The 25,157-nt window shown below is 38.4% G+C and overlaps 1 protein-coding gene across 1 annotated transcript in view; it reads right to left on the bottom strand.

Moving 5' to 3' along the window:
• Positions 1-25,157, bottom strand: part of LOC122814860 (phospholipid-transporting ATPase ID-like) — a 2,026,011-nt gene that overhangs the window by 197,268 nt on the left and 1,803,586 nt on the right. The window contains exons 22-23 of the mRNA XM_044087143.1: positions 22,882-23,065; positions 21,841-22,064 (exon numbers count right to left, since the gene is read on the bottom strand). Of these exons, the coding sequence (XP_043943078.1) occupies positions 21,841-22,064; positions 22,882-23,065 (408 nt within the window). The remainder of the gene's footprint in view (positions 1-21,840; positions 22,065-22,881; positions 23,066-25,157) is intronic.

Raw genomic sequence — 25,157 nt, 5'->3', positions numbered from 1 at the left:
AGGTACTTGGCTATCTGCCCGAGGGCATTTTTAAGCCTAGCCATAGTGTGTCGGCTTTTGCCACCCCATTGATCAATTAACTGATCCTCTGTCGAGCAGAGCCAATGAAGTGATCCCAGGGGTGTATTTTCTGTTACCCATCCACTCGTCAAGGTTTCTCTTGAAGAGTGTTAGTGAGGGGCTCTGCCTGATGTCATTTGGAATTTTGTTCCAAAGCATAGGGAGTCTCTGTGACAGGAATCTATCCCTCCAGCATGTTCTATTTATTGTTGTGGCGAGGTTTAGCTCACTAGAGCATGTGGCTCGCAGTGACTTGGATTTTTTAAGTGGAGCATGTCCATCAATTCTGAGTTGGACAAGGCTTTGTAAGTCAGGTAGAGATCACCTCTGAGTAAGTGATATGCCACTGAGTACAGCCAGAGTTTTTTCAGTCGGGCTGCATAGGACATATGTTTGAGACCAGTAATCCTCTTGGTGAGGTACTTTTGTGGTCTTTCCAGCTGTTGGAAGTGTCTTGTGAGGTACATCCCAAATGGGGCATTGTACTCTATGATGGGTCTAATGAGTGACGAGTAGAGGGGCACTATAACCTCTTTATTTCTAGATGTAAACCCTTTAGTAATTAGATGGGCAACATAGAAGGATTTCCTAACTACTTGGGCAATATGATTGTCAAAGGAGAGATTACTATCTACCTGGGTCCCCAGATCTCTTATTACCTCTTTTGTATTAGAGGGGCTGCCACCTATGTGGTAATTCGTGAGTGTTTTGTTTTTCCCAAACGGGATGACTATGCATTTTTTGGCATTTAGCTTGAGGCCATGACTTTGACACCAGGTGTCTGTCTCAGTAAGGCCCTTTTGGAGGATGTCCATGTCAGCCAGAGAGTCAGTTATGGCTCCCAGTTTGCAGTCATTGGTGAACTTGGTTAGCCATAGTCCTCCTGTGTTTGCCTGTACTTCTGAGAAGTATATGCCAAACAGTAGGGGTCCCAGGACCGAGCCTTGCGGGACACCACTTGTGACTGGTTTAGAGTCAGACCTGGAACCTGCTATTCTTACTGTATGAGTTCTGTCTGTAAACTAGTTGGCAACCCATCTCATGACATAGGGGTTTATATTCAGGCTGGTGAGTTTTTCTGTAATACCCGAGTGGAGAATGGTGTCGAAAGCCTTGGCAAGGTCAAGGCAGGCTGTGTGAACCACCTTTCCCTTGTCTATGGCCTTGGTGGCTGTCTCAAAGAAATCAACCAGGTTTAGTAGGCATGATCTACCCTTAACAAAGCCAATCTGGGTGGGGTGAAGTGTTTGAAGGTTCCCAATGTCTTTGTTAATGAGTTCCATGATAATGCGCTCCATAGCCTTGCAGACCAGGCTAGTCAGGCTTATGGGGCGATAGTTACCAGGGTCAGCTGTGGCCCCTCCTTTGTGGAGAGGAATAACTGTTGTTGTGTGCCATTCTATGGGCATGTAGCCTGTGGAGAGGCTGAGGTTGAACAGTGTGTTTAGGTGGGGGGTTAGTTTGTTCTGTAGTTTGTGCAAGACGCAGCCTGGGACACCATCTGCTCCCATTGACGCTGTGTTTTTGGCTTTTGAAAGGGATGTTTTCACCTGTGCGTCTGATTTTTGGGACACTACACTTTTCCGGCATTGTTGTGAGCTCTTTTGGAGGTGAGAGGGGGGTGAAGTTTGCACTGAATCTATCTGCCAGGATGTTGGCAATATCAGTAGGTTCAGTATATTTTGTGCTATTTTGCACTAGTTCAGTGTATATCTGCGAGTTGCCACTTAGAGTCTTAACATAGCTAAAGAAGGCTTTGTGGTTATCTTTTGAATCCTTGGCTATTTTTCTTTTGAAGTTAGCCTTGGATGATTTCATGAGGGACCTCAGTTTCTTACTGATACTGATCAGGGATGTCTTTCCTTCTTGGGATTTGCTTTTTTTCTGAACTACTTTCCTCCTTCTATTGTATAGCCTGTTTATTGCAGTGGTCCACCAAACTGGTTTCCTTCTCTTAGAAGAGTGAGTCTTGGTTTTGCTAGGGATGTCACGATCCATGCATCCTTGTAGGTGCTCATAGAGTGCATTTGTAAAGGTTTCTGCATCTTGGGCAGCATTATCCTTTAGCGTGGGGGCTGTGAAACTTACCACCTCTGTCTTAAGTAAGGTGAAGTTTGCTTTAGAAAAGTTTTTTACTGTGGTTTCCTTAGTTGGGGTGGTGGTGGGGTGTGGACATCCAGAGTGATTAGTTTATGGTCTGATCTAACCAGTGACGGGTTGACCTCTGGTGTGGAACACCTGTCGCCCATGTTGGTGATGACCAGGTCCAATATATTTTCACCTCTGGTAGGGGAGTTTACCAGCTGATCCAGGGTTTGAGTTGATGAATTCCAGGAAGCACTGGGACTGGGAATTTGTACTTGAGTAGTTTTCCCAGTGAATGGTAGGGTAATTGAAATCGCCCAATATCAGGGTGTTTGGTAGGACCTTCATGTTTTCCAGTGTCTCCAGAAAGGTGGAGTGGTGGTCCTGGGTCATGGAGGGTGATCTATAGCAGGCCACAATTTGCATTGCAGAATTGCCCGATGTTAGTTGCACATGGATGATCTCAGAGGTATCATGCTGCTCCACTAACCTGGAGGTGTAGGTATCCTTGATGAATATGGATACACCCCCTCCTTTTGTGTTTTGGTCCGTGTTCTGTGGCCGAAACGTGTGGTATGAGTGGTGGCCTGGTAGTGCTGGGGTGCTCTCTGGAGCCTTGAACCAGGTTTCAGTTAATGCACAGATGTCGACATTCTCCATACTGAGGAGTGCTTCGAGCAAGTGCATTTTGAGATTTAAACTCCTGGCATTGCGTAGCATAACCCTCAGTTTTTTGTTAATTGTGCTGTTTACAGAGGTTGGTTTGACTTTTGAGCCTTGCCTAAAAAAGGCACTATGGGGGCAGCAAGAGTCTTGGCCAGTATTCGAAAGCCTAGGGGTGACAGGTGCAAGCCGTGTCTTGTGAAGCAACGCGGCTTGTCGAGCATGTCGTCCCAGGCTGACAGACACTGGATCCCCTTTGAATGACACCAGAAGCTTAGCCAATTGTTGAAATTGATCATTTTTTCTTTATACTGAGGTATCAGTCTTGGTGAGGGCAGGATGCTACTAAGGGTCAGGGTCATACCAGCCTGGGCTACATGATCAGAGAGCTCTTCAATGTCTCTTTTCATGTAGTCCAGGGAGGTATGTCTCAGGTCATTCACACCAACATGAACAATGACAGAGTCATATTTGTACTTGTTCTGGAGTGACCTGAGTGTTTGTATTATGTGGCGGATTCTGGCTCCTGACAGGCAACTAACAGTAACCTTCTGCTTGTCCAGCCTAGTGAGTGGGTCGTCAGTGTGCCTGACTATAGAGTCACCTATTACTAGTGTGTTAGGTATGTTATTTCACCTTAAGGGCTGTGATTGTGTGGCAAATTGATTTTGTGTTTTATGTGTTGTCTGGTTTGTGACGGGAAGTGCAGGTTGTTTGGGTGTCTGCTTTGGAGGTCTCTAATGCTTTTGCAGGTTTTTATTTAGAGCCTCCCAGTATGATTTTGTGTATCTTTTGCCAGTGTTGTTTTAGTAGGTCTGTGTGTGGCTGGAGTTGTGGTGCAAGTGTTAACCTTCTCCTCTTGACTGTCTGTTCCAGTCTTGGGTGGAGACAGCTTAGCTTCCAGTTTGGCTGTATAATTGCATCTCTCGCATATGTTAGTGTTTTGTGGTAGGAGGAGAGGGTTGTCTGTGTACATGAGGCAGTTGTAACATTGCCTCAGGATACCCAGCTTCACCAGCTGGACTGGAGAGTGCACCTGAAGTTGCCCTTTGGTCATGCCTGAATAGTAGGATGAGCTGCTTAGTCACTTGGTTGGTGAGGGGTGAATAAAGAGCCTTGCCCTGCTGGGCAATCAGTGTCAGGGTATATTAGTGCTTGCTATTAGGTCTGAGCAAGTGCTGGGCTGTAAGATGCTTTATGAGTGCTTAGGTTGAGAGTTAGACTAGTTTCAAGGGAAAAACTGAAGAAGAGACTTAGTGGAGACGTAGAAGAGGTGCTGTGGGATCTTTTATATCTACCTGAGCTACCATCAATCTGGGCAGATGGACATCATTTTAATCTCTCACCTGCAGTGCCAGCACTTTCTGCACCAAAGGCGAGTATGCTAACTGTTGTACCATTGCTGCTCTGATTTATGTGCATATATACATTTGACTGAAACACATATGGTTGAAATAGTGACTGAAAGTATATTTCACTGAAAAGTTATTTCATTGAAAACTGTTAAAGTCTACAGATGTTATTTATGGTGTGGTTTCTGATGATGGGAGTGGTCAGGGTAGTAATTTTGAAGATTTAGTGTGGGTTGGTAGTGTTCACCCACAGGTTGCACCCCCAAATTTGTGGATGTTTGTGTTTGTGCACTAGCACTGATTTACTGTGTGTGTGAGTGGTATGTTTTCTCAGTTAGAATATATATAATTAAGGGGATGTGACATGTGATACTCCCAGTATGGGGGTGCATATGGGCTTGTCCCTTTGCAAAAAAACTTTTTTTTTGGGGGGGGTATATAAGTTGTTTAGAATATTTCCAGTGAAATGGATTTTCAGTCAAATGCATCTTCAATCATTACTTTCAATCATATTTGTTTCAGTCAAATGTACCTTTGACAAAACGTACTAGAATCACATATACATATATATGTATGTATATATATGTATATATATATATATATATATATATATATATATATATATATATATATATACATATATGTTTGCACATATGAGTATTCACTCTTATTCACAGTTTCAAAAAATGTTTGCTCATATGAGCGTTATCTGTTTTGCAGTATCGGATTTGGTATATATAATAAAAAAAATTAGTTTTACTTTTTGTTGTTTTCGATCATTTTTGATTCAATACAAAATGATTGTTCAGTCTTATGAATGTTCAGTAATTAATGTGACACACTCGTGTGTGTGTGTGTGTGTGTGTGTGTGTGTGTGTGTGTGTGTGTGTGTGTATATACATATATATATATATATATATATATATATATATATATACATATATATACACACACACACACACAAACATATGTATATATATATATATATATATGTATATATAGTCCACCTTTTGAGAGCACCATCTTCTCTTTTATCTTCCTTTTGTTTATGCAATTCAGTGGTTCCTTTATTACAGTTAAAATACTCTTTTTTTAACTTTATTTATTTCATTTTAATAATATCCAATATAAATAATTCCATTACGTCTGCATCTTTGATTATATTACAACTTATAACTTTGTTTTAAAACTTGTGGCAATGATCAACAAAACAGTGATGAAGCATATTTACACAGAAATGATATAGAATTAATAAAATGATCTGTAGTAACATAGTTTCCATAGATCTATGAACATTGCTTTTTGTTCATACATGTCTTAATAACCAGTCATTTTAAAAGAATAGATGAATACAAATGTATATATATAAAAAAAACTTAAGAACCCACACATCCAGGGAAGTTAAAGTATTTTTATGCACTTAATTTAAAACAATTAGTCCATCTCGTATTTTGTTGCTTGGTATGATGTTGAACATGTATGTCACAGACTACACCAATTTTTATATTTTTATTTACATCTATGTTGAGTATATAGCCTAACACACCTGGGTTGCTCTTCAGCTCTGAAGGAATTATTTATATTCTATATGGCTTTGCAGGAATAATATCTCTCTCTCTCTTTATATATATATATATATATATATATATATATATATATATATATATATATATATATATATATAGCTAGCAAGCTTGCTAGAAATATATATTCTAGTATGCTTTCACTATTTTAAATCATCTGCATTGTTCATTTTAAAGAGTTAAATATGGAGACCATCTGCTCAATGCTCATTTCATTTCCCCCTTCTTTGTGTGTAGCACTCACTCTGCTTTTTAAATAGATTCCACAATCTGCCAAAACTCAGATATAGAAGGTGAAGTAGTATTTTTCTATTGCCATGTGATAATTTTTTTCACTGCTATCAACATTACATGAAGAATATAAGGCAGTGCTTTGGGACTTCTGAAAATATCTGATATGATTAAATCTTTGTTGTCTGAATCATTAACCTGGCAAAAATCATGCAATCTAGTTCAAAAATCAACCGAGAATTGTTTCATTAGTGGACAGTCATAGATGATGTCTACCCAGGATGCCGCTTAACAAGTTATGTGACATTACCAGCAGGAAAATTCTGAAGCTGGAAACCATGTAAAATGTGTTTCTGGTGTCAGAAATAGTTTGTGCAGGCATTTCCAGGCAAAGACCCTCCATTTTGGGGATGATATGACCTTTGTGGGAGTCTTCAAAATTTGCAGGGTCTGCTCTACTATGAGTCCTTTGCCAGTATCCTCTGCATACTGTTGTTTATATTCTTGTGGAATGCAGTAATATACATTTGTTATTAAGCCATCAATCTGAAACTACGCCCATAGTAACCACTGTGTCAGAAAAATTATTTATCAACAGTTGCAAGGGGGGATTCATATGTGGCTCTAGGGATGGGGGTTAATTGTGGCTTGTAAAACAGATTTAAGTTGATATAATGTATTATATGTGTTTATTTATTTATTTTTATTTATTTGACATTTGTTAACCGGGTTGGTCCAGCTGGGCCAGGAGCCCATTTTCAGTGGAGACCTGAGGAGAAAAGCTCCAGTTATAAAACAATTTAGGATTACATAGATAACAAAAATAGAAAATACCATAACCAAGTATCACTCCAAAGTATATTAATACAAATATGAGTCAAACATATTTAGATTACAGTAAGACGATTGTCTCAAAGAAATAAGTATATATATATTTTTTATTTATTTATATATATATATATATATATATATATATATATATATATATATATATATATATATACACATATATATATGTACAAACAAGTTATATACAAGTGATCAAACAAGTGATATACAAGTGATCAGCTTTCTTGCCTAGGCTTTGTAGGAAGGTATAGATGCTTTCAGGAGTACAGAGGGAAGAAGCACCATTGTATAAAGGAGAAATATTAGGTAGGTTCTAAGCAGGGACATGATTTGGTATTGAGAAGATAATGTTTGAGTTCCTTTTTAAAGTGCGCTGGTTGCATGATGGAGCGTATGTGTGCAGGAAGTTTTTTCCCAAGTGTGGGCTATAGAGCATTTATATTGTTTGCCTGTGTTCTTCTTTGGATGATCTACATTCAGAAGTTGTTGGTTAGAGGTGCAGAGGGTTCTAGAAGGGGTGTAGGTAGATAAAAGAGTAGTGAGAGCTGGACAGGATGAAGGCCCGTATAGAATGGATTCAATAATATGAAATTGAGAAAGTAGCAGTAGTTGGGGAATTTGAGCCATTGTAATGAGTTCAGGGACAGGCAGTGATGGGAGTTGTAGGGGGAGTTTGCAATGAATCTTGCAATTTTGTGGTAAGTTTGTTGTAGTTTGTTCATGGTAGTAACTTGTATATTGGTTAGTATGGGGGCTGTGTAGAGAAGTGTGGGCAGGAGGTAGGACTCTGCTAAGGTGAGTCTAGCATTTGGGATAAGAAATCTTTTGTTGCGATAGAGCAAGCTAAGTTTCTGCTGTGTTTTTTTTTATTCCTTGCAGTAAGTGTAAGTTAAATTTGAGTTCTTCATCAAGTATGACACCTAACAGTTTAGTGTGTGGTTCATTTTTTATGATTGTGTTGTTAGAGGATGTTATGGTAAATGTAGATTTGTGATTGGAAAAAAGAGCGGGGGAAAACGAGCAGGAGCTTGGTCTTCTTGAGGTTAAGGGTAAGAAGATTGTCAGATAGGCATTTCTCTGTGGATAGAAAGGAGTTTTGAGTAAGGGTGAGAAGGTCTGTAATACTACTGGAGATTGAGATGAGTGTTGCGTCATCTGCATATTGTATAAGAGAAGATTGTCTGCAAGAGGTGAAGAGTTCATTAGTAAAGATGTTGAATAAGAGGGGACCCAAGACAGAGCCTTGAGGAACACCTGTTGGAACAGATATAAAGGGAGAGCAGGAGGAGAGCCATTTGACAGATTGCTGCCTACTAAAGAAATAGCTGGAGAACCAGGCAAGGGGGGAAGAAGATAGGTTGAGGTTAGATAATTTAGAAAGGAGTATTGGGTGAGAGTATATGGAGAAGTTTGTATTTATATATATTTATATTATACATGTATATGGAGAAGTTTGTATTCATCAGAAAGTTACAGAAAATGTTTAAAGGCAGACTCAGAGTATAGCTGAAGGTAAAAATTACACCATTTCAGGACATATTCTCCATGGGTAGCTATGATAGGCTAGTAGGAATTTTGAATGTGCTCCTAATTGAAAGCAAAGGGATGCTAAAGTACTACTGGAATCAAGAATTCAGAAAACACTACAAAGGACTGCTGTAACACATTTAGATATTGAGACTTACCAGTCATTGCTGAATTGGTAACTGACCTGCACATTTCTCAATGGGTTTTCTGAATAATGAAACCCAGAAAAAGTGTGAGCATGTATTGCTTGCCATAAAAACTGCCCACAGTACTGCACAATTCGCATCATAAAGGTCCTTCAGCATTCATGGGATACTCACTTGGTTGGCCACAACTGAGCTGTTGAAATGTATACCTCCAAGAGTTTTAGATGCATAGTGTATAGATTGGGATCCTTAAGTGATGATGGAGACCATAAAAACTTAAGAATCTGCCTATTCCATTTTCTTACCTTTGGGTAGGGGATCCCTAAATGTAATCCTTGAAAAAAATATAACAATTTAGGATATAAAATCACTGTTATTAAAAGAATCCTTAGCAGAAAGGGCAATATCCATGATTCCCATTCATGCAAAATGTCATCTTCTATCTTTTGAATAACCCGAATATTTGCCTCCTTTATTCCTTTATGGGTGGGAGGCATCATTTTGCCAATGTGTTAAAAAGGAGGGGGATTAGTAGCAAAGATATATTTATCCCTGATTTCTGCTGATAAATCTGTATTGCGAGTGAGTAGGGTAGATTTGGCTGAATTTACCTTATATCCAGAAAATGAGTGCCATTGATATAAAATATTACAACAAGCTGTGAGAGTTGTTCAAGGATTTTCAAAAAGGATTACAAAATAGTCAACATACAGGGCAATGCTACTACCCAAAAATTCATCTGAAGGCTTTGAATTCCCCTCAATCAGCCCCTTCTATAAGGCTATCTCCGCTGGTTCCATGGTAAAAATAAATAGAAATAGAGTCAAGGGATAACGTTATATAATTCCTTTAGAAATGTTCACCAATTTAGACAGTTACAGGTCTACACAAACCTCTGCAAAGGAGTGTTGACATAACTTTAGAAGAGCATTCATAAATGCCTTGGGAAAATGGTAGGCTTCCAGAACCATGGCTAGATATGTCCATTTAACATTAGCAAAAAAAACTTTTCGGCATCCACAAAAAGTAGGACAACAGGTGAGTTACTAATGCAAGCTTTTTCTATCCATAGTGTGACGTTTAGTGTATTATGCCAAAAAGCTCTGCCTTTGACAAATCCCACCTGATCTGGATGTATCGAGGAAGCAAGTAAAGGGGTTAATCTGAGAAGCCAATGCACTCATGTACATTTTACTATGCACATTGAATAATGAGATCAGTCTATAACTCAAGGGTAAGGATGAATCTTTGCTGGGTTTTAGAAGAGAAGGGGAAGTAAAAGTGACTATTTCTAAGGGGGAGGGGCAAACTCCAAGCCTTTGGAAACTGACTGTCACACTTTCCAGAAAAGATTTACTGCAGGAGAAGTTAGTTGTTTACATACTTCCAATGGCAGAGCATCCTCCCTGGAGCTTTCTTTGACTTCAACAATTTTATAACTGTGTGCATTCTTATTTGGTAATAACAATATCTTGAAAAAAGGCTTGAATCTGGTTTTGTATTAAAACAACTAAGGTTGATAAAGTTGAGATTAAAGAAATGTTATCTGAAAAACATAATTCTCATAAATAGGTATGAAACTTACTGAGTATGTCACTAATGGTAGGATACAAAGAACTGTAACCAGTCACATGATAAACTAAAGGGGAGAGATGCTTTGCATTCTTCTTAGCCGTACCTACAATATATTTGCAGTGATATTTCATAATGTCGTATTTGCAGTTTATCCATAGCTATCTCTATCCTTCTAATAATGTCTTGAATTTTATCCTTTATGGATGATAAAATTAAATGTGAGCTGTTGAACCCTATTCCCTGACCTTTGTTTAAGTTCCTTGTTATATTGTAATTATAAGGCCTTCAGGACTGCAATCCGATATTTCCATAGTTCGTTAGCCAATGAATGCAGTTTAGCATGCAAAAACCCCTCAAACTTAAGAACTGCAAAAATAAAATGCTTGCCTGTTACCAGCTGATTAGTAAAATCTGGACTTCTTGTATAGAATGGTAAGAATCACCATAGTTTGGGAAGTGAAGGGTCTTGATTTTGAAAGGTGCTTTCTATAGCCTTATAGCGAGAAGATGGACATAGAATTAGATTGCATGTGGGATGGAAATCTAAGAGATTATTATCCATGTATCCCCTATCTATTCAAGTGAAAGTGCTGCACCTTGGGGGATGATATATAAAATGCCAGGATGTTGGATGAGTGAAAATGCCCACATCTGTTTGAGAGATTTACACTGCTTAGGATCCTATATCTAGTACTGGGATATGTATGGAAGGTCCTATTTGGTGAGGTGTCTTTTGGGGTCTATGAAACAATTAAAATTTCTCATTAAAACCAATATACCTTTAATGCTTCTTTGTGTATATATATATATATATATATATATATATATATATATATATATATATATATATTACAGAATTCTAGTGATTGCTCTAGTTCCCATAGCTGGGTGAAAATAAGGCACATACCAATGCAAGAATTCTGACACTCACATTATAAACTGCCCCTGCTATTTTCACCCCTGTGAGCAGGTTCGGCCTTAGATCATGTGGTGCCCTAGGCAAAAGGGCTCCACAGTGCCCCCCCACCACCTCGTGGCCCCTTCCTGGTCTATTTACACCATCCAGTTTAATGGAAAAGCACTCCTGCTAGAGCGGCTCCCTAGGCGGCCACCTAGTTGGCCTATGCCTAAGGCCGGCTATGCCTGTGAGGGCAAAGATTTCTATCAGTTATAAACATTTAGGTAAAAGAGCTACACCTTTTCATTTAATAGAAACATGTGAAGAGCAGGTTAGTAGATAACAGCCCCAAAAGGATAATGTAGAGTGTTCGCTTTCAGTGAGATGAGTCTGCTGCAATGCAACAATGTTGGGAGAATATTTTCTAACTCAGGTGTGTAAGTGAGAACGTGTGACAGGGGATTTTATTCAATTAACATTGATGATAAGTAATTTCATCACAGTATCTTACTTGGGAGGAGTATTTCTTTTCTGTCAAAAAAAAAAAACTTGTAAAATCACACTATAGAACAAGTATATTATACGGGCTGAACATGATCTAGTAAAGTCTGTAAGAATTTCCCCTATATGAATACATAAAAAAATAAAAACAACAAAACTGAGAATATAATTACAATGGCAGAAAAACTACATGTTTGATACTACACTTACTATACTAAATAGAACCAGACAACTGAAGTACAAGTGTAAAATACACATGGTAAAGAAAATTGTCTAAGCAGTCTTGTGACCTCCAAGGTACCAAGGTAAAAATATACTCCTGAACCCCGTCTTGCTGAGTGCTGAAGAAAGGGATCCTCTTAACTGTCAAACAGACCATCATATAGCTATGCTCTATATTATATAATTGCATTTTCACTATTACAACCCCTAAAGAATAAATACACTTTACCTGAAAGTATAATAGTAAATTCTGCTAGGAGGTTATGGTCACCAACTGTGTATATCCATGTCTGCTTTCATTTAATATGTGTAAAAAATACACAATTAACCATTTGGGTATATTAATAGCAAACGGTACCTTACTGAACTTGGTGATTAGAAGAGTAAAGATACCACCCAACAAGCTCTCCAAGTGACATTGTTGCTACCTCCAGGCTGAATTTCCCCCATGTTAATAGTGGGTCAATGTCTTTGGGGTCAGGAGAAGACAAGATGGTTCCAATACTTGTTCTTTCTATCTTAGGTAAAGTGGGAGTCCAGTCCATGCTATTCAGGATAGTTAGAACTGTCTTCTCTTTTAGGTAGATAGAGACTTCATCTAACTTGACAAAAGATACATGGCCCATCCATAAGGTGAATCTTGAGTTGTGCTGGGTAAACTGCAGTAGACTTCATGTTTCTTTTAGCAGGTAAACCAAAGGAAGCCATATTTTCCTTCTGTTCGAGACTTGTTTTGAGAAATCATTATTACACCTTATTTTCTTCCTTGACAGGTAATATCCTTCTTTTCCCAAGCAGCACAAATTATTTATTCCTTTTGTTGAAAGGAAAGGAAATGGACTGTTACTGGATAAAGAGGTGCAAGAGAGGGTATACCCTTTCCAACATAAATTTAGTGGTTAAATCAATCTTCAAAGTGCTTGAAATCCATGCTTAAAGAAAACAAAGCATGTCTTTCTGCTCTGTACCCTCTTCCAGATCTAATCCATGAAAGTTATTTCTCTACCCCCTGTTCTCCTGATTATCCACTCTAGCATTTAAATCTTAAGTGAAGTCCAGCAGAATTGTGATTTGGTGCTCGATCACTTCCATCCTAACTTAAAGGTCTTGAGTAGTTTCTCCTAATGTCTCCATATAATTAGCCAACCCCAGCATGAAAAATTTGCTTTCCTGCATCTTTGAATGTAGTGATGCCTGGAAGGATTCCATCAGTACCAGGAGCTGGTGAATGAAGGCGGTAAGACAAGTAATCTCTTAGCTGAGTTTCATGTTCTCCACAGTAGCACTTTGTGACAGCCTCAGAGTTTGATTGTCATGTTAAACATGCTGTGTTCACTGGGTATGCATGGCCACAGTTCATCTAAGCTTTTTGCCTTGGGCGGCTGCTTTTTTGGTGGCATACAACTCAGTGATCTCCTGACGATCGGACTTATAGTTGGCTGGTGAAAAAGTAGCTAGTATGTGGAACTTGTGAAGTTTGTAAGTGATCTTCCCAGAGCTTGCTTAACTTGAAACCTACATGCTTAACTGCTGGAACTGAAATTCACAATTGATATATTCTTCATATTTCGTCCTATTATTCCAAAGAACCGTTGTGCAATACTTTCTCCAAAATAGCTTCAAACCTTTCCTGCATTGATTTTACTTCAGTTTTATAATGTATGTTATGTAATATCATCTGTCTCTAATTTTGCAATATTTACCTTTCTCCTTTACTTTAATTTTTTTTTATTATACCTAAATGCACCTCCTCTCCCCTCAGACCATCTTTTATTCATTCATGTATTACTTCCAGAAAACATACACTTTGTTCTTTTGCCACGTTTTGTTTTTTAAATAAAATTTGTACCCTATCCATTTTCAGCTGACACACTTTATATTTATCAATCTTTTATCACATCCTCCAAATTTATCTAACATACTCATCTGTTGTTCTACACCTTCTAATTAACTTTTGTTTCGCACATCTTTCCACTATATGTACTCTTTACAAACCCTACTCCACCATTCATTATTTTCACTTTTTTTTTCAGAATAACATCCTAACTCATCCTACATCTAATATTGCACTTTACATTCCTTACCCTTCTACCTAAACACAGTGCCACCTCTTCATTCCTACCTTTGAAAAGATATATTTGTCTTGAAAGAACATTTTTTGTCTTCACTTTATAGGTAAGTACTAGGCTAGCTGACTCAAAGACCATTTTAAAGCTAGCCAGCTTCTTTTTTTTTTGTGCTCAAATTAATCTGTCCCATTTGGTTAGAGGTTTGTCTTACCCATCCTTTGGTCAATTATTTAAGTCATGTAACTTATTTGCCTTTCTTATGACTTACACATGTCTTTCACCTACTGCCTTCTCATTTCGTTTTCTTTTCCAATATATATCTCCTTATCAGCTTTACATCAGTCATTCTCAACTTCTCAATACATTTTCTTATACTTTTCTTTACAGTGTCTCTACCACTTGTCAGTGTTTCAAACAATTCTCATAGTTTCAAATTCCACAAATATCTATTGCCTTTCTTTCATCAAACACTCAATTCACAGTATACTTCTGTACATCTCTTATTACCTTTTCCCTCTTCGATAATGTTCTCGTAAATCTTTTTATATTGCATTATGATCTGATAAATCCACTATTCTTGTTTTTCTTTCCATTTCCTTTATTCGCTCTGAAAAAATTATTTTTTTAAAGTACCTCATTTATACATATACCCTCTTCCCTTAGCCATATTCATCTTTGCACAGTATATAATTTATTTATTCTTTTTTACATCACTGGCTATCTTCTCCTTCATCTTTCTGACATCACAAATTAAAGTCCCCACAACTACAATACCCATATTTGGTAAAAACATTTCTTTAATTTCTTCAAGAAAATGTTCTTTTTCATATGTGCATATGCATATGTAATTGTTACTTCACTGAACTGGTACCCCTCTCAACCCAAAGCATCTGTAACAAAGATCTTATGCATCATTTAAGAAGCTGCACTTCTGCCCCATTGGCAATTGCAGATTATTCCCCCTCACAGGTTCTGCCTGGGGGCAGCTGCTGATTCTTTGTCTTATTCTATAACCTATTTTCAGCATTCTCCCTGGCACAGCTATTGCAGCATCTAAAACTTGTATTCCTACATTATTAATGCAAGGCGATCCAACTGCCTTCTCCTTTCTCCATACTCCAAATCACATAATTTCCTTAACATTTCTGAAATTACAAGGATTTTTGTTAAATATAATAAACTCAGTATGAAACTCAACAAACACTAAAAGAAAAATAATCTTCTTTCAAACTTCTACACAATTTGTACATTACAAATTGCATTAATTTACTTTTAATATTGTTTATATTCATAGGAAGTAAAGAAAATACCCCTTTTCTTTTCTTTTGGTGTTTTTAATACCACACTGCATTTCATGTTTCTGCTTTGCCCTGTCACCTGTTTAATTACTTACATCACCTGTTCCTTCTCCTCAGACTGCCAACACCCATATTTATTCTCCATTTTGTTTGTAGTAAGTTTTCAGTGGTCATTTGCACTTTTTCATATTCAGTAACATTTCCATCACTTTCAGTCAGCCTGGTCCCCACGTAACATTTGCCTTCTCTCAGACTTTATTTCACTTTCAGATATAATTGGCACATCATGTGATTCATTTGTTTCTCTTTACTTTCTTCTGCCTCTTCCTCTCCATATGTAATCCACATGTATCCTTCTGTCAAACGCCTTTTAGATTTCCTTTTGCAATTTTTTTAACAAATGTTCTATTTTTTCCTATTGACTATAATACCTCTTATCACAGTAACTCATCAAGTGTCTTTCATTCTTTCATCTCCAAACAAGTAACATTCTTCAGCTGCACTCCTCCCCCATAACTTAGTGGTCTCCCATTTCCATTCATGTTTATTATAGATGGAATATATACTATATTATTATCCACAATATTCAAAGTCACATCGTGTATCCATGCTCCAGTCTATAAGTCCCTCTAATCCAGAATTTATGTTCAGTTCATCTTCAATATGTGTGTAACCCCTTGAAAAATCTTTGATTTCATCACTTAACTTCATCAGTAAAGTTACTTTCGCATTCATCATGTTTACAATTGTGAAACATTCCATGAGTCCATTTTTTTTTCTATTCTAACAGCCCCGTAAACGTTTCTAACAACTTTGTTTATTTGTGTCTTTCAGCTTTTAAACTTTTCTAACAACTAAAATGTCTAAAAGGTCACAAAATCTGTCATTCCTTAAATGAAGCATGGAATGACTTTATGGAGCTTTCAAACTCCATAGGTACAGCTAATTTATTCAAAATCATGTACCTGACTGTGGCAACATCCTTTTTACTTTTTATTCTTACAACTGTTCCCTGTTTTATCTTAGCGCTTTCTTTGCACATTCAGTAACAACTGCAGCAGTGGGATGCATACACAGTACTCCATCAGTGTCTTTACTGAACTTGTCAAACACCTTTTTATTCCTCTGTCTCCTTTGACATACCTTCCTAATACACATTCTCTTCTTGCACATCCTCATGTTTTGTTTGTATTTATATCCCAAACTTCTTCTTTCTCAAGCAGTGTATCTCTATTTTTATTTTCTTCCAAGAGGAAGCCCTTGTCTACTGTAGCACTTCACAACATCAGACTAGCATTTTCCACATCTTCCTCCTTGGCCAACTGCATCATTACTGTGTTATTAAGGACTCCGTCCACCAAAATGGTAACAAATGCAGCTGCAACTTCATTGATTTGCCAAACTCACAGATTAGTGACTGCTTAGAATTTTCTACAACACATTGTTCTCAACCATGCTGGTGCAACACCAAACTCCTTCCCAGGGCCAGCCTTAACTGAAATGGCGCCCTAGGCGAAGTAGTACTCTGGCTCCCCTTAAGCCCCACCCATACCATACTCATGAAACACCCCTATAAGCCACACCCACATGTAGGTCACTCCCCAAGAAAGCTACTCCAGTCATTTCCTTCAATTATTTAAATGCATAGGAAAAAAGATACTTTGTAATATATTTAAACTGTAAGTGAACGAAGGTGGAATTTTTTTAATAAACCTGCTTTATCTGTTGCTCCTTCACACATTTTACTGTAAAAGTCATGCCCTCAGAAAAACAGAAGCCCATGTGCCTTCTTTCAAAGGGATGCTTAAGTTAATCTAAACAGTTTAATTTACTTTGGGTAGGCGAGCGATCCTTACAGCTCAGTGAAAGTAGAAGAGCAACCTCCCCCTCTTGTGTACAGTAGCTTAAACTAGAACAGCACAAACACAGATAGCCATTTGCTAAATGCTACAGTCTCGCAATGAAAACAGACTTAGCATGACCAATAAACTTCTCTGCCATTGAAACGGCATGAAACCCCACATTCATAGAAAATGTATCTGGCCAGTGGAGGATTAGGTTTACCTTTGGGCCATTTTCTAATTAGACTCCTTGCACACATTTTAGGACAATGCATACATCAATTTGTTCTTTTATTCACCTTCCTGATTGTATTAAGTGATATTCCTTGTACAATACAGAACCACTTGTTAGAATGTGTTTTAAATTTGTAGTTTTAAACATTATTTTAATAAGCAATTAAACAAAGTATAAATCAATGACAAAAAAATGACAAAACTACTCATTTCAGAAAATTTCAACCATAAAAGGCAACCCAGACCTCTGTCATTACAATCCACCAGTATCAATCAATAAGCACAATCTCTGCAAAAGTAAAATTCATCCAAATACTTCTACGTTAAAGAGATTTGTAAATAATGAAGAGGCTGTTACTGGCAAAGAACTTTACATTTCAGTGCTTCATCTACAAATTCAGTGCCTGCTGCCTTTGACAAAGTAATTGCCTACTTTACATTAAAAAACTGGTAAGCTGGTAATATTGCAATAGGGAATGACTGAGAATCTGACAACTAGGCATTTATAGAAAAGCGGACACTCAGGAATGCAGAACCCCTATCCCCCCTTAAAATGCAGTAAATAATCGGCAACTAAGGCATTACATACTATGACCCCATACCTCTCAACCTCTTAGCACAAGAAAGCTGGACAAAGCCTAAAATAGTGGGGGGGGGGGCCCAAAAAGAGGGACAAATTAAAATATTGCTCTTACAGACTTAGAAGCATTTGTCTTAGCATGCATTTCCAGAAGGAAATGAGGGCTGAAACTGAAATGTTTGACATTTACTTATTTCAATCCTCAGTGATTTGCCAAAAAAACATAAGTTTTATGAGGAATAGACAAAATATGAGGCAAAAATCTGGACAGTTGAGAGGCATGCATACCTCTCAACCTCTTAGTGCAAAAAATCTGGACAGAGCCTAAAATAATGTGGATACAATGGCCAAAAAAATAGGGATCGTTTTCTTGCAATGCTATTTAGTGACTTCAGTCCTCCCTGATTTTCCAGAAAACCACAAATTATGAAAAACAGACAAACTATAATGTTAAATCTGGATACTTGAGAGGGACCTCATTTTGTGTCTGTTTTCCATAAAGTTATGTTTTTCTGGCAAATTACTGGTAAATCTTTCAAGACTGAAGTTACAGCACTAATGCAAAAACAATCTTTCTAAGTTTGTAAGAGCAATATTTAAAAAGTTTTCCTGTTTTAGGGCCTTCATTCCACTTTGTGGCTTTGTCCAGATTTCTTGCTGTAAGAAGTTGAGAGGTATCAGGTATGACACACACACACACACACACACACACACACACACACACACACACACACACACACACACACACACACACACACACACACACACACACCTTCTCTTTCATTCAGCAACTAACGACTAGGTTAAATTCCACACACAACACACAGACGCAAACTTTTCTCTCTCTCATACAGAAATGAGCAAAACCACTAGTTTAAATTATGTACACACACACCTACCTTCTATGTTCTGCCACAGCAGCACACACATACAATGACTCTCTCACAAAGCAACACACACACATGTACACACACCTACTCTCTTGCACAGCAAGAAAGACTTTCTCTTTCAAAGGAATGAACGCCTCATTTAAATTCCATACATACACCTACTCTCACACAGTAACACACACACACACACACACGCACACACACACACACACACACACACACACACACACACACACACACACACACACACACTTTATATCTCATACAAACAGAACAGCGAATTTAAATTCCATACACATACATACATACGCACACACATTCTCTCTCATACAGAAATAAACCATTTAAATTACACATAGAGACACACACACACACACATACACTTACCTTCTTTATAAGCCAAATGGCCACACGCAGAGACACAGACTTAACTCTTCTCTTGAACTGGATGACATTGGCATCGTGACTCACGCAAGTTTCTCCTTAAAGGAGAAGACTCTCGCACTGCAAACTAAAGATTTTTTTTTGGCATCCTGGGTAACCTGCAGCTGTAAGTGGGAGGGTGCTCACCTTGCCTCCCCTCCCCCACCCTCTGCCCTCTGGTTCCAGCGCCAAGAAGAACGCAAACTTTACATTCATTAAAATAAATAAATAAATAAATACATAACGTGCCCTTTACAAGGTCAGCCTGTATGCCTAGTTTGTCTATGCCTAAGGCCGACCGTGCTCCTTCCCCTACTCAACAAAGAGTAGGGGAATTTCCTTGGAGCTCTGGCCAAATTTCCTCTAATCATCTAATCAATATGAATACAACCTTAGGCTTACGCTGAAAACAGGCATCAGGCATTGCAGTCCTAATTTGGTCAACAAAATAAATAAACAAAATATACAGAAATAAATAATCACTCTGTAATCAACATCTATCCTCCCCTGTCATAGGTTCACATGTTGGTACTAGGCTATCAGCCCTAGGGCCTATACAAGCCTAGCCATAACAATTCCCAGGCTATTTCTTCCCACAATATTTACTTCCCTGGACCCCTGTCTAGCAGGGTGACTGACGTGATCCTCGGGGTGAATTTCCTATTTCCCATCCAATTGTCAAAGTTCCTTTTGAAGAGGGCCCTGCTTGACATGTATGGGCAGTCTATTCCAGAGTTTAGGGAGTCTCTGGGTCAGGAACCTATCTCTCCAGCATGTTTTGTTCATTGTGATGACAAGGTTTAGATCCCTGGAGCGTGTGTCTCTGAGGGATTGGGATTTCTTTAAATGTAGCATGTCCAACAGCTCTGGGTTTGACATGGGCTTGTATGTTAAGCAGCGATCACCTTTGAGTAGACAATAAGTGACAGAGTATAGCTGGAGTTTTTTTTAGATGTTCAGCATAGGGCATCTGCTTTAGGCTTTTGATTCTTTTAGTGAGTTATTTCTCTGGCCTTTCCATTTGTTGCAAATGTCTTGAGAGGTTCATACCAAATGAGGCATTGTATTCTATAATGGGTCTAATGAGGGATGAGTACAGTGGGACAATGATCTCCTTTTTTCTGGATGAAAAGCCCTTAGTGATGAGGTGTGCCACATAGAAGGATTTCCTGACTGTTGTGGCGATGTGGTTATTGAAGGTGAGACCACTGTCCACCTGTGTCCCTAAGTCTCTTATCACACTTTCGCTGCTTAGTGTACTGCCACCTATGTGGTAATTTACAGGTACATGTTTTTTCCCAAAGGGGATAACTATACATTTCTTGGCATTGAGCTTGAGCCCATGTTTTTGGCACCAGGCATCTGTTTCTTTAAGGCCCTTTTGTAGAATATCCACATCATTTGGGGATTCAAAAATGGCGCCTAGTTTGCAGTCATCTGTGAACTTTGTTAGCCAGCGTCCCTTAGTATTGGCCTGTACTTCAGAGAAGTAGATGCCAAACAAGAGTGGTCCCAGGACTGAACCCTGAGGTACTCCACTTGTCACTTGTCTGGAGCTGGATTTGGAGGCGGCTACTTTTACAGTGTGGGTTCTGTCAGTAAGCCAGTTGGCAACCCATCGAGTGACATAGGGATTAATGCCCAGCTTAGTAAGTTTATCTATGATTCAAGAGTGGGGGTTGGTGTCGAAGGCCTTGGTGAGGTCCAAATAGGCTGTGTGGACTGCCTTACTCTCGTCCACAGCTCTGGAGACTGATTCAAAGAAGGCAATCAGATTCAGGAGACAAGATCGGCCCTTCACAAACCCAGACTGGGTGGGGTCTAGTGTTTGAAGGTTGCCAATGTCTTTGTTTATAAGTTCCATGATAATACATTCCATGGCCTTGCAGATCCAGTTCATCAGGCTGATGGGGCGGTAGTTCCCAGGATCCAAGGTGGATGCCCTCTTGTGGAGTGGGATAACTGTAGCTGTGCACCACTCACTGGGCACAAAGCCTGAGGTGAGGCTATGATTAAACATGAGTGAGGTGCCAGTTCATTTTGTAGTTCATGTAGTACACAGTCTGTGATGTCGTCTGGTCCCATGGATACTGTATTCTTAGCTTTGGAGAGTGCGTTTTTTTACCTGTGTGGCCGTTATTACCAGAATTCGGCAATCTTTTGGTATTGAGATGGGCCCTTTAGGGGATGAAAGGAGGGTGAAGTTGGCACTGAATTGATCTGCCGGGATATTGGCAATATCCCTGGGATCAGTATATTTAATGCCATTCCGTTGTAGCTCAGAGCAGATCTGAGCATTGCCATTTAGATTCTTGACATAGCTACAGAATGCCTTGTGGTTGTCTTTGAAATCTTTGGTAATTTTATTTTCATAACTAGCTTTGGAAGATTTTATGAGGTATCTCAGCTTCTTACTGAGGCTGGTAAGGGAGTTTTTTGCATCCTGGGATTTTCCTCTTTTCTGCAAAAGTTTCTTCCTTTTGTTGTAAAGTTTGCTTATGGCAGGGGGGCACCAGATTGGCTTCCTTTTTTATCATAACCTTCTCTGATACATACTACAAACTGAACTGTAGCTAAACTGCTTTTCATTTATTGTTATTATAGCCTTGCAATGGCTCTGTAAAATTGCCTACTTGATCTCCCATTAATAATCCCTTACTTGTAAAAAATTCCTTGCAAGTGACCTTATTTAGTTCTGCTGTGAATGTACAGTTGAATATCTTTCATAGGCTATTTGTTTCCAAGTAAGTTTATGTTGGTGCTTAATAATACAAAGTGATTTTGGCTATCCTCTTTTATTTTGTTTCCCTTACCTGAGCTGAAAATCCACAGAAGCCACCATACCAGAAGTGTACAAGTGTGAAGGCAAAATTTTTGTAGAAAAAGTATCTGAGAAACTTGCACATGCGAATGTAGGACCATCTTCCATGAACTAACAATAGACGTTGCAGGTAACGAAACTGAGCAAAGGAGAAGTCACTGGACAGAACTGCTTGCATTCCTTCTTGTCCACTTATTCCAACCCCAATATGAGCAGCTGTGAAAAGAGACAGGAAGTCATCAGCCTTTTGTGAAGAAGGGAACAGTTTACTTGGATTTACAAAGCAGGATTTACAAAGCATTTGTGATTCTTGACTTACATGCCACTTAAAAATAACTGGATGGATATATATATATATATATATATATATATATATATATATATATATATATATATATATATATATAAGTGTGTGTGTGTGTGTGTGTGTGCATGTGAGTGTGTGAACGTATCCAATTAGCTATTCTCAACAATGCTTCATATTATCAGGAAAATGTGCTTATTTTCTTTTTGTTAAAAATAAGTAAAACAAAAGTGATATACTGCTTTTCTTTACATCTATTACCTCACATTAGAACACCATTTTTAATACTGTCCATCTTTCAGGTTACCATCACGAGAAAGTACAAAAAAATATATGTTGGTAAGTCTTAATAATTACTTGCCATCGTCTCTCTACTTTGGGGTTTATATAGCTACAATTATCTCAGTATGGTGTCTACATAAGTATATTACTCAAGTGTGGCAACTTGGTAACAGGCTTTTACATGATGCTGAAGCATTTCACAACATTTTAAGCGCATGTTTCATGAAATGCTTTTATAGCTTTTTTTTTGCTCCATTTGTTGGGATGTGTACTTACTTTAAAACTAAGGCAATCCTACATCTTCAGTGGAATATGAGCACAAATATATTTTGAAAACAAGAATAAAACAAAAAAACTGGTTGAAAAAGAGAGAAAATGAAAGATTTTAATAATCTTGAAATGGTTTCAGGATAGACACAGTCATGAGGACTCAGTTCGGTCACGTACTTTTGATCATGCTAACATCATTTGCACCATCCCCAATGGCTAGAGTGACAGCCTTCTTGTACTTCTTCACCAGCTCTACCACCTGAGCCTTCTGCAGTGGGGTGACACGACAGCAGATGACAGTCTTACACATGCATGCTGTCCGTAGCAACTCCACTTCTGTATTTTCTTCTAGAGCGTATGCCTGAAACATAAAGACAAAGTGTTTTAAGCATGTCAAAAGCTGTACAATAAAGTAATTTGGCAATGTTAGATTAGAAGAAATTTGAGCTCTCTTTTTCACTTTCCTAACTGATTGCTTTCTATGGTTCTTAAGGCACATAAACAGCTGCGACTTAAGAAAGACAAGAACAACATAATATATAGTACTGTAGTGTAAAGTAATTACCATAAAAACAGATGCTCAAGAAATGACTGTAATAGCAAATAACAGAAACCGGGTTTAATCAGCTAAATTTCCATTTTTCAAAGCCACAGTTTTCATCAGCTGTATCTTTACTCTCCATGAAAACTAGTGCTGCACTTGCACCAATGTTCTAAAGTAATCTGGTTGTGGCATGAGACACTGATATGTAGGCAAGCATTGCTTGGGCCGTCTTCTGCATTTCGTGCCCTCCTCTGTCCACAGAGGGAAAGGTGTGCATTGCAGACCGTTATTTTCTCTCAGTAATGTAACTATTATAAATGATAAATTACAGGATCAGGCCAAGTACTCCCCCCGTTCTGCACCCAACTGGTTAATTGAGGTGTGGTCAACAGATAGGCTTCATTGGTTCAGGCAAGAGCCCTCTGGCCCATTATCCTCTGACCAGTGACTTTCCCCCTGCCTTGTGTGCTACATATATATATATATATATATATATATATATATATATATATATATATATATATATATATATATATGTGTGTGTGTGTGTGTGTGTGTGTGTATTTATATATATATATATATATATATATATATATATATATATATATATATATATATAGGATCACTACTAAATCCCGAATACTTACATTACCGAAGACCAGAATCCCGAGAACAGATAACTGAAATATGAGAATACTGGAAGACCAGAAGCACGAATTTCAAATTCGCGAAGTACAGAGATATCAGGAGGTTAGGTAAGTATCTGTGTTTGGTTGTGTTGGTTAGGGACTTTAGTGTGTGTGTGTACGTGTGTGTTGTGACTACGATGTGTGTGTGTGCAGGGATTGTAGGTGTGTGTTGGTGTTTTTGTTTGTTTGTATAGTGCAACCTTGGAGTTAGAATATTAAAGTAGGTGTGTGTGTGGAGTGCAGCCCTCCACATGGTAGTGCAGGGGGGTTTGCCCCCCTGCTTTTCTGTAGTGTAGGTTTGTGTGTTTGTGCTTTGGGTGAAGGTGTGTGTATGTGTATTTGTGTGGTGAATGTTTAGTGTAGTGTTTGGTATTTCAAATTTCATACTTCTGATCGTCTGGTATTCTCGTCTTTCGGTTATCTGGTCTTGGGATTCCGGTCTTCGGTAACGTTTTTTTTTCTGGGAGGCACATACATGCTAATACTCCTGCCAGTTTACTGGCAGAGCAGTGCAATGGTTTGCAGAATGTTCATGCTATGCTTTTTGTTACACACAGTAAACTAGACACATGACAGTCCAATGATAGCAAATCTGACAAATGCCTGTAGATTAAAAAAATTGTCAAACAGGGACACACAGTGTGGCAAAAACTGCAGTCTCCTGTGTTGGAGAAAATTGTTTTGTCAGCTTTTCTTTGCTGTACTGGCGTTTGGTAGAACTGCTTTTGATAAAGTGGCAGGATCCCAATAAGCCTGTACTGCCGCAAAGTTGCCAGTGTAGAAAACTGAACTACTACCTTACCTTCATGATGGACAAGCTGGTATTGACCCTTCACACTCTTCCTCCTCATTCAGTCCCTCCATCACTCATGCCACTAGTTGAGCATGCGTCATCTGGGGCACATTTTGGGCATTTATGCCTCTGCACAACAGAGCCAGGCTTAACTATTACAGATTCTTATAAATTCTCTAGCAATGACTATAAAAACTGTTATTAACAGCCCTACATGTATTCATGTTAGAGGGCAGAAAGCTTTATTACTACAGTGGCCTCTCCAAGAAAATCTACTGTTACCTATCTTATATAGCTCTCTCATATTCTTTAGGGACAGTCACTATAACAATAAATCATAACATTTGGATATCTTTCCAAGTTACTCATAGAAGTTGAATGTTTAAAGGATCACCCCATACAGAGGTCATGGTAAAACCTGTCCTAT

This window comes from Protopterus annectens, chromosome 1.part1 (genome assembly GCF_019279795.1).
Source record: "Protopterus annectens isolate FY-2018-M chromosome 1.part1, PAN1.0, whole genome shotgun sequence".
In the NCBI taxonomy this organism is placed as follows: domain Eukaryota; kingdom Metazoa; phylum Chordata; order Ceratodontiformes; family Protopteridae; genus Protopterus; species Protopterus annectens.
Note: the sequence above shows the minus strand (reverse complement) of the source record. Positions and strands in the feature narration are given on the sequence as shown.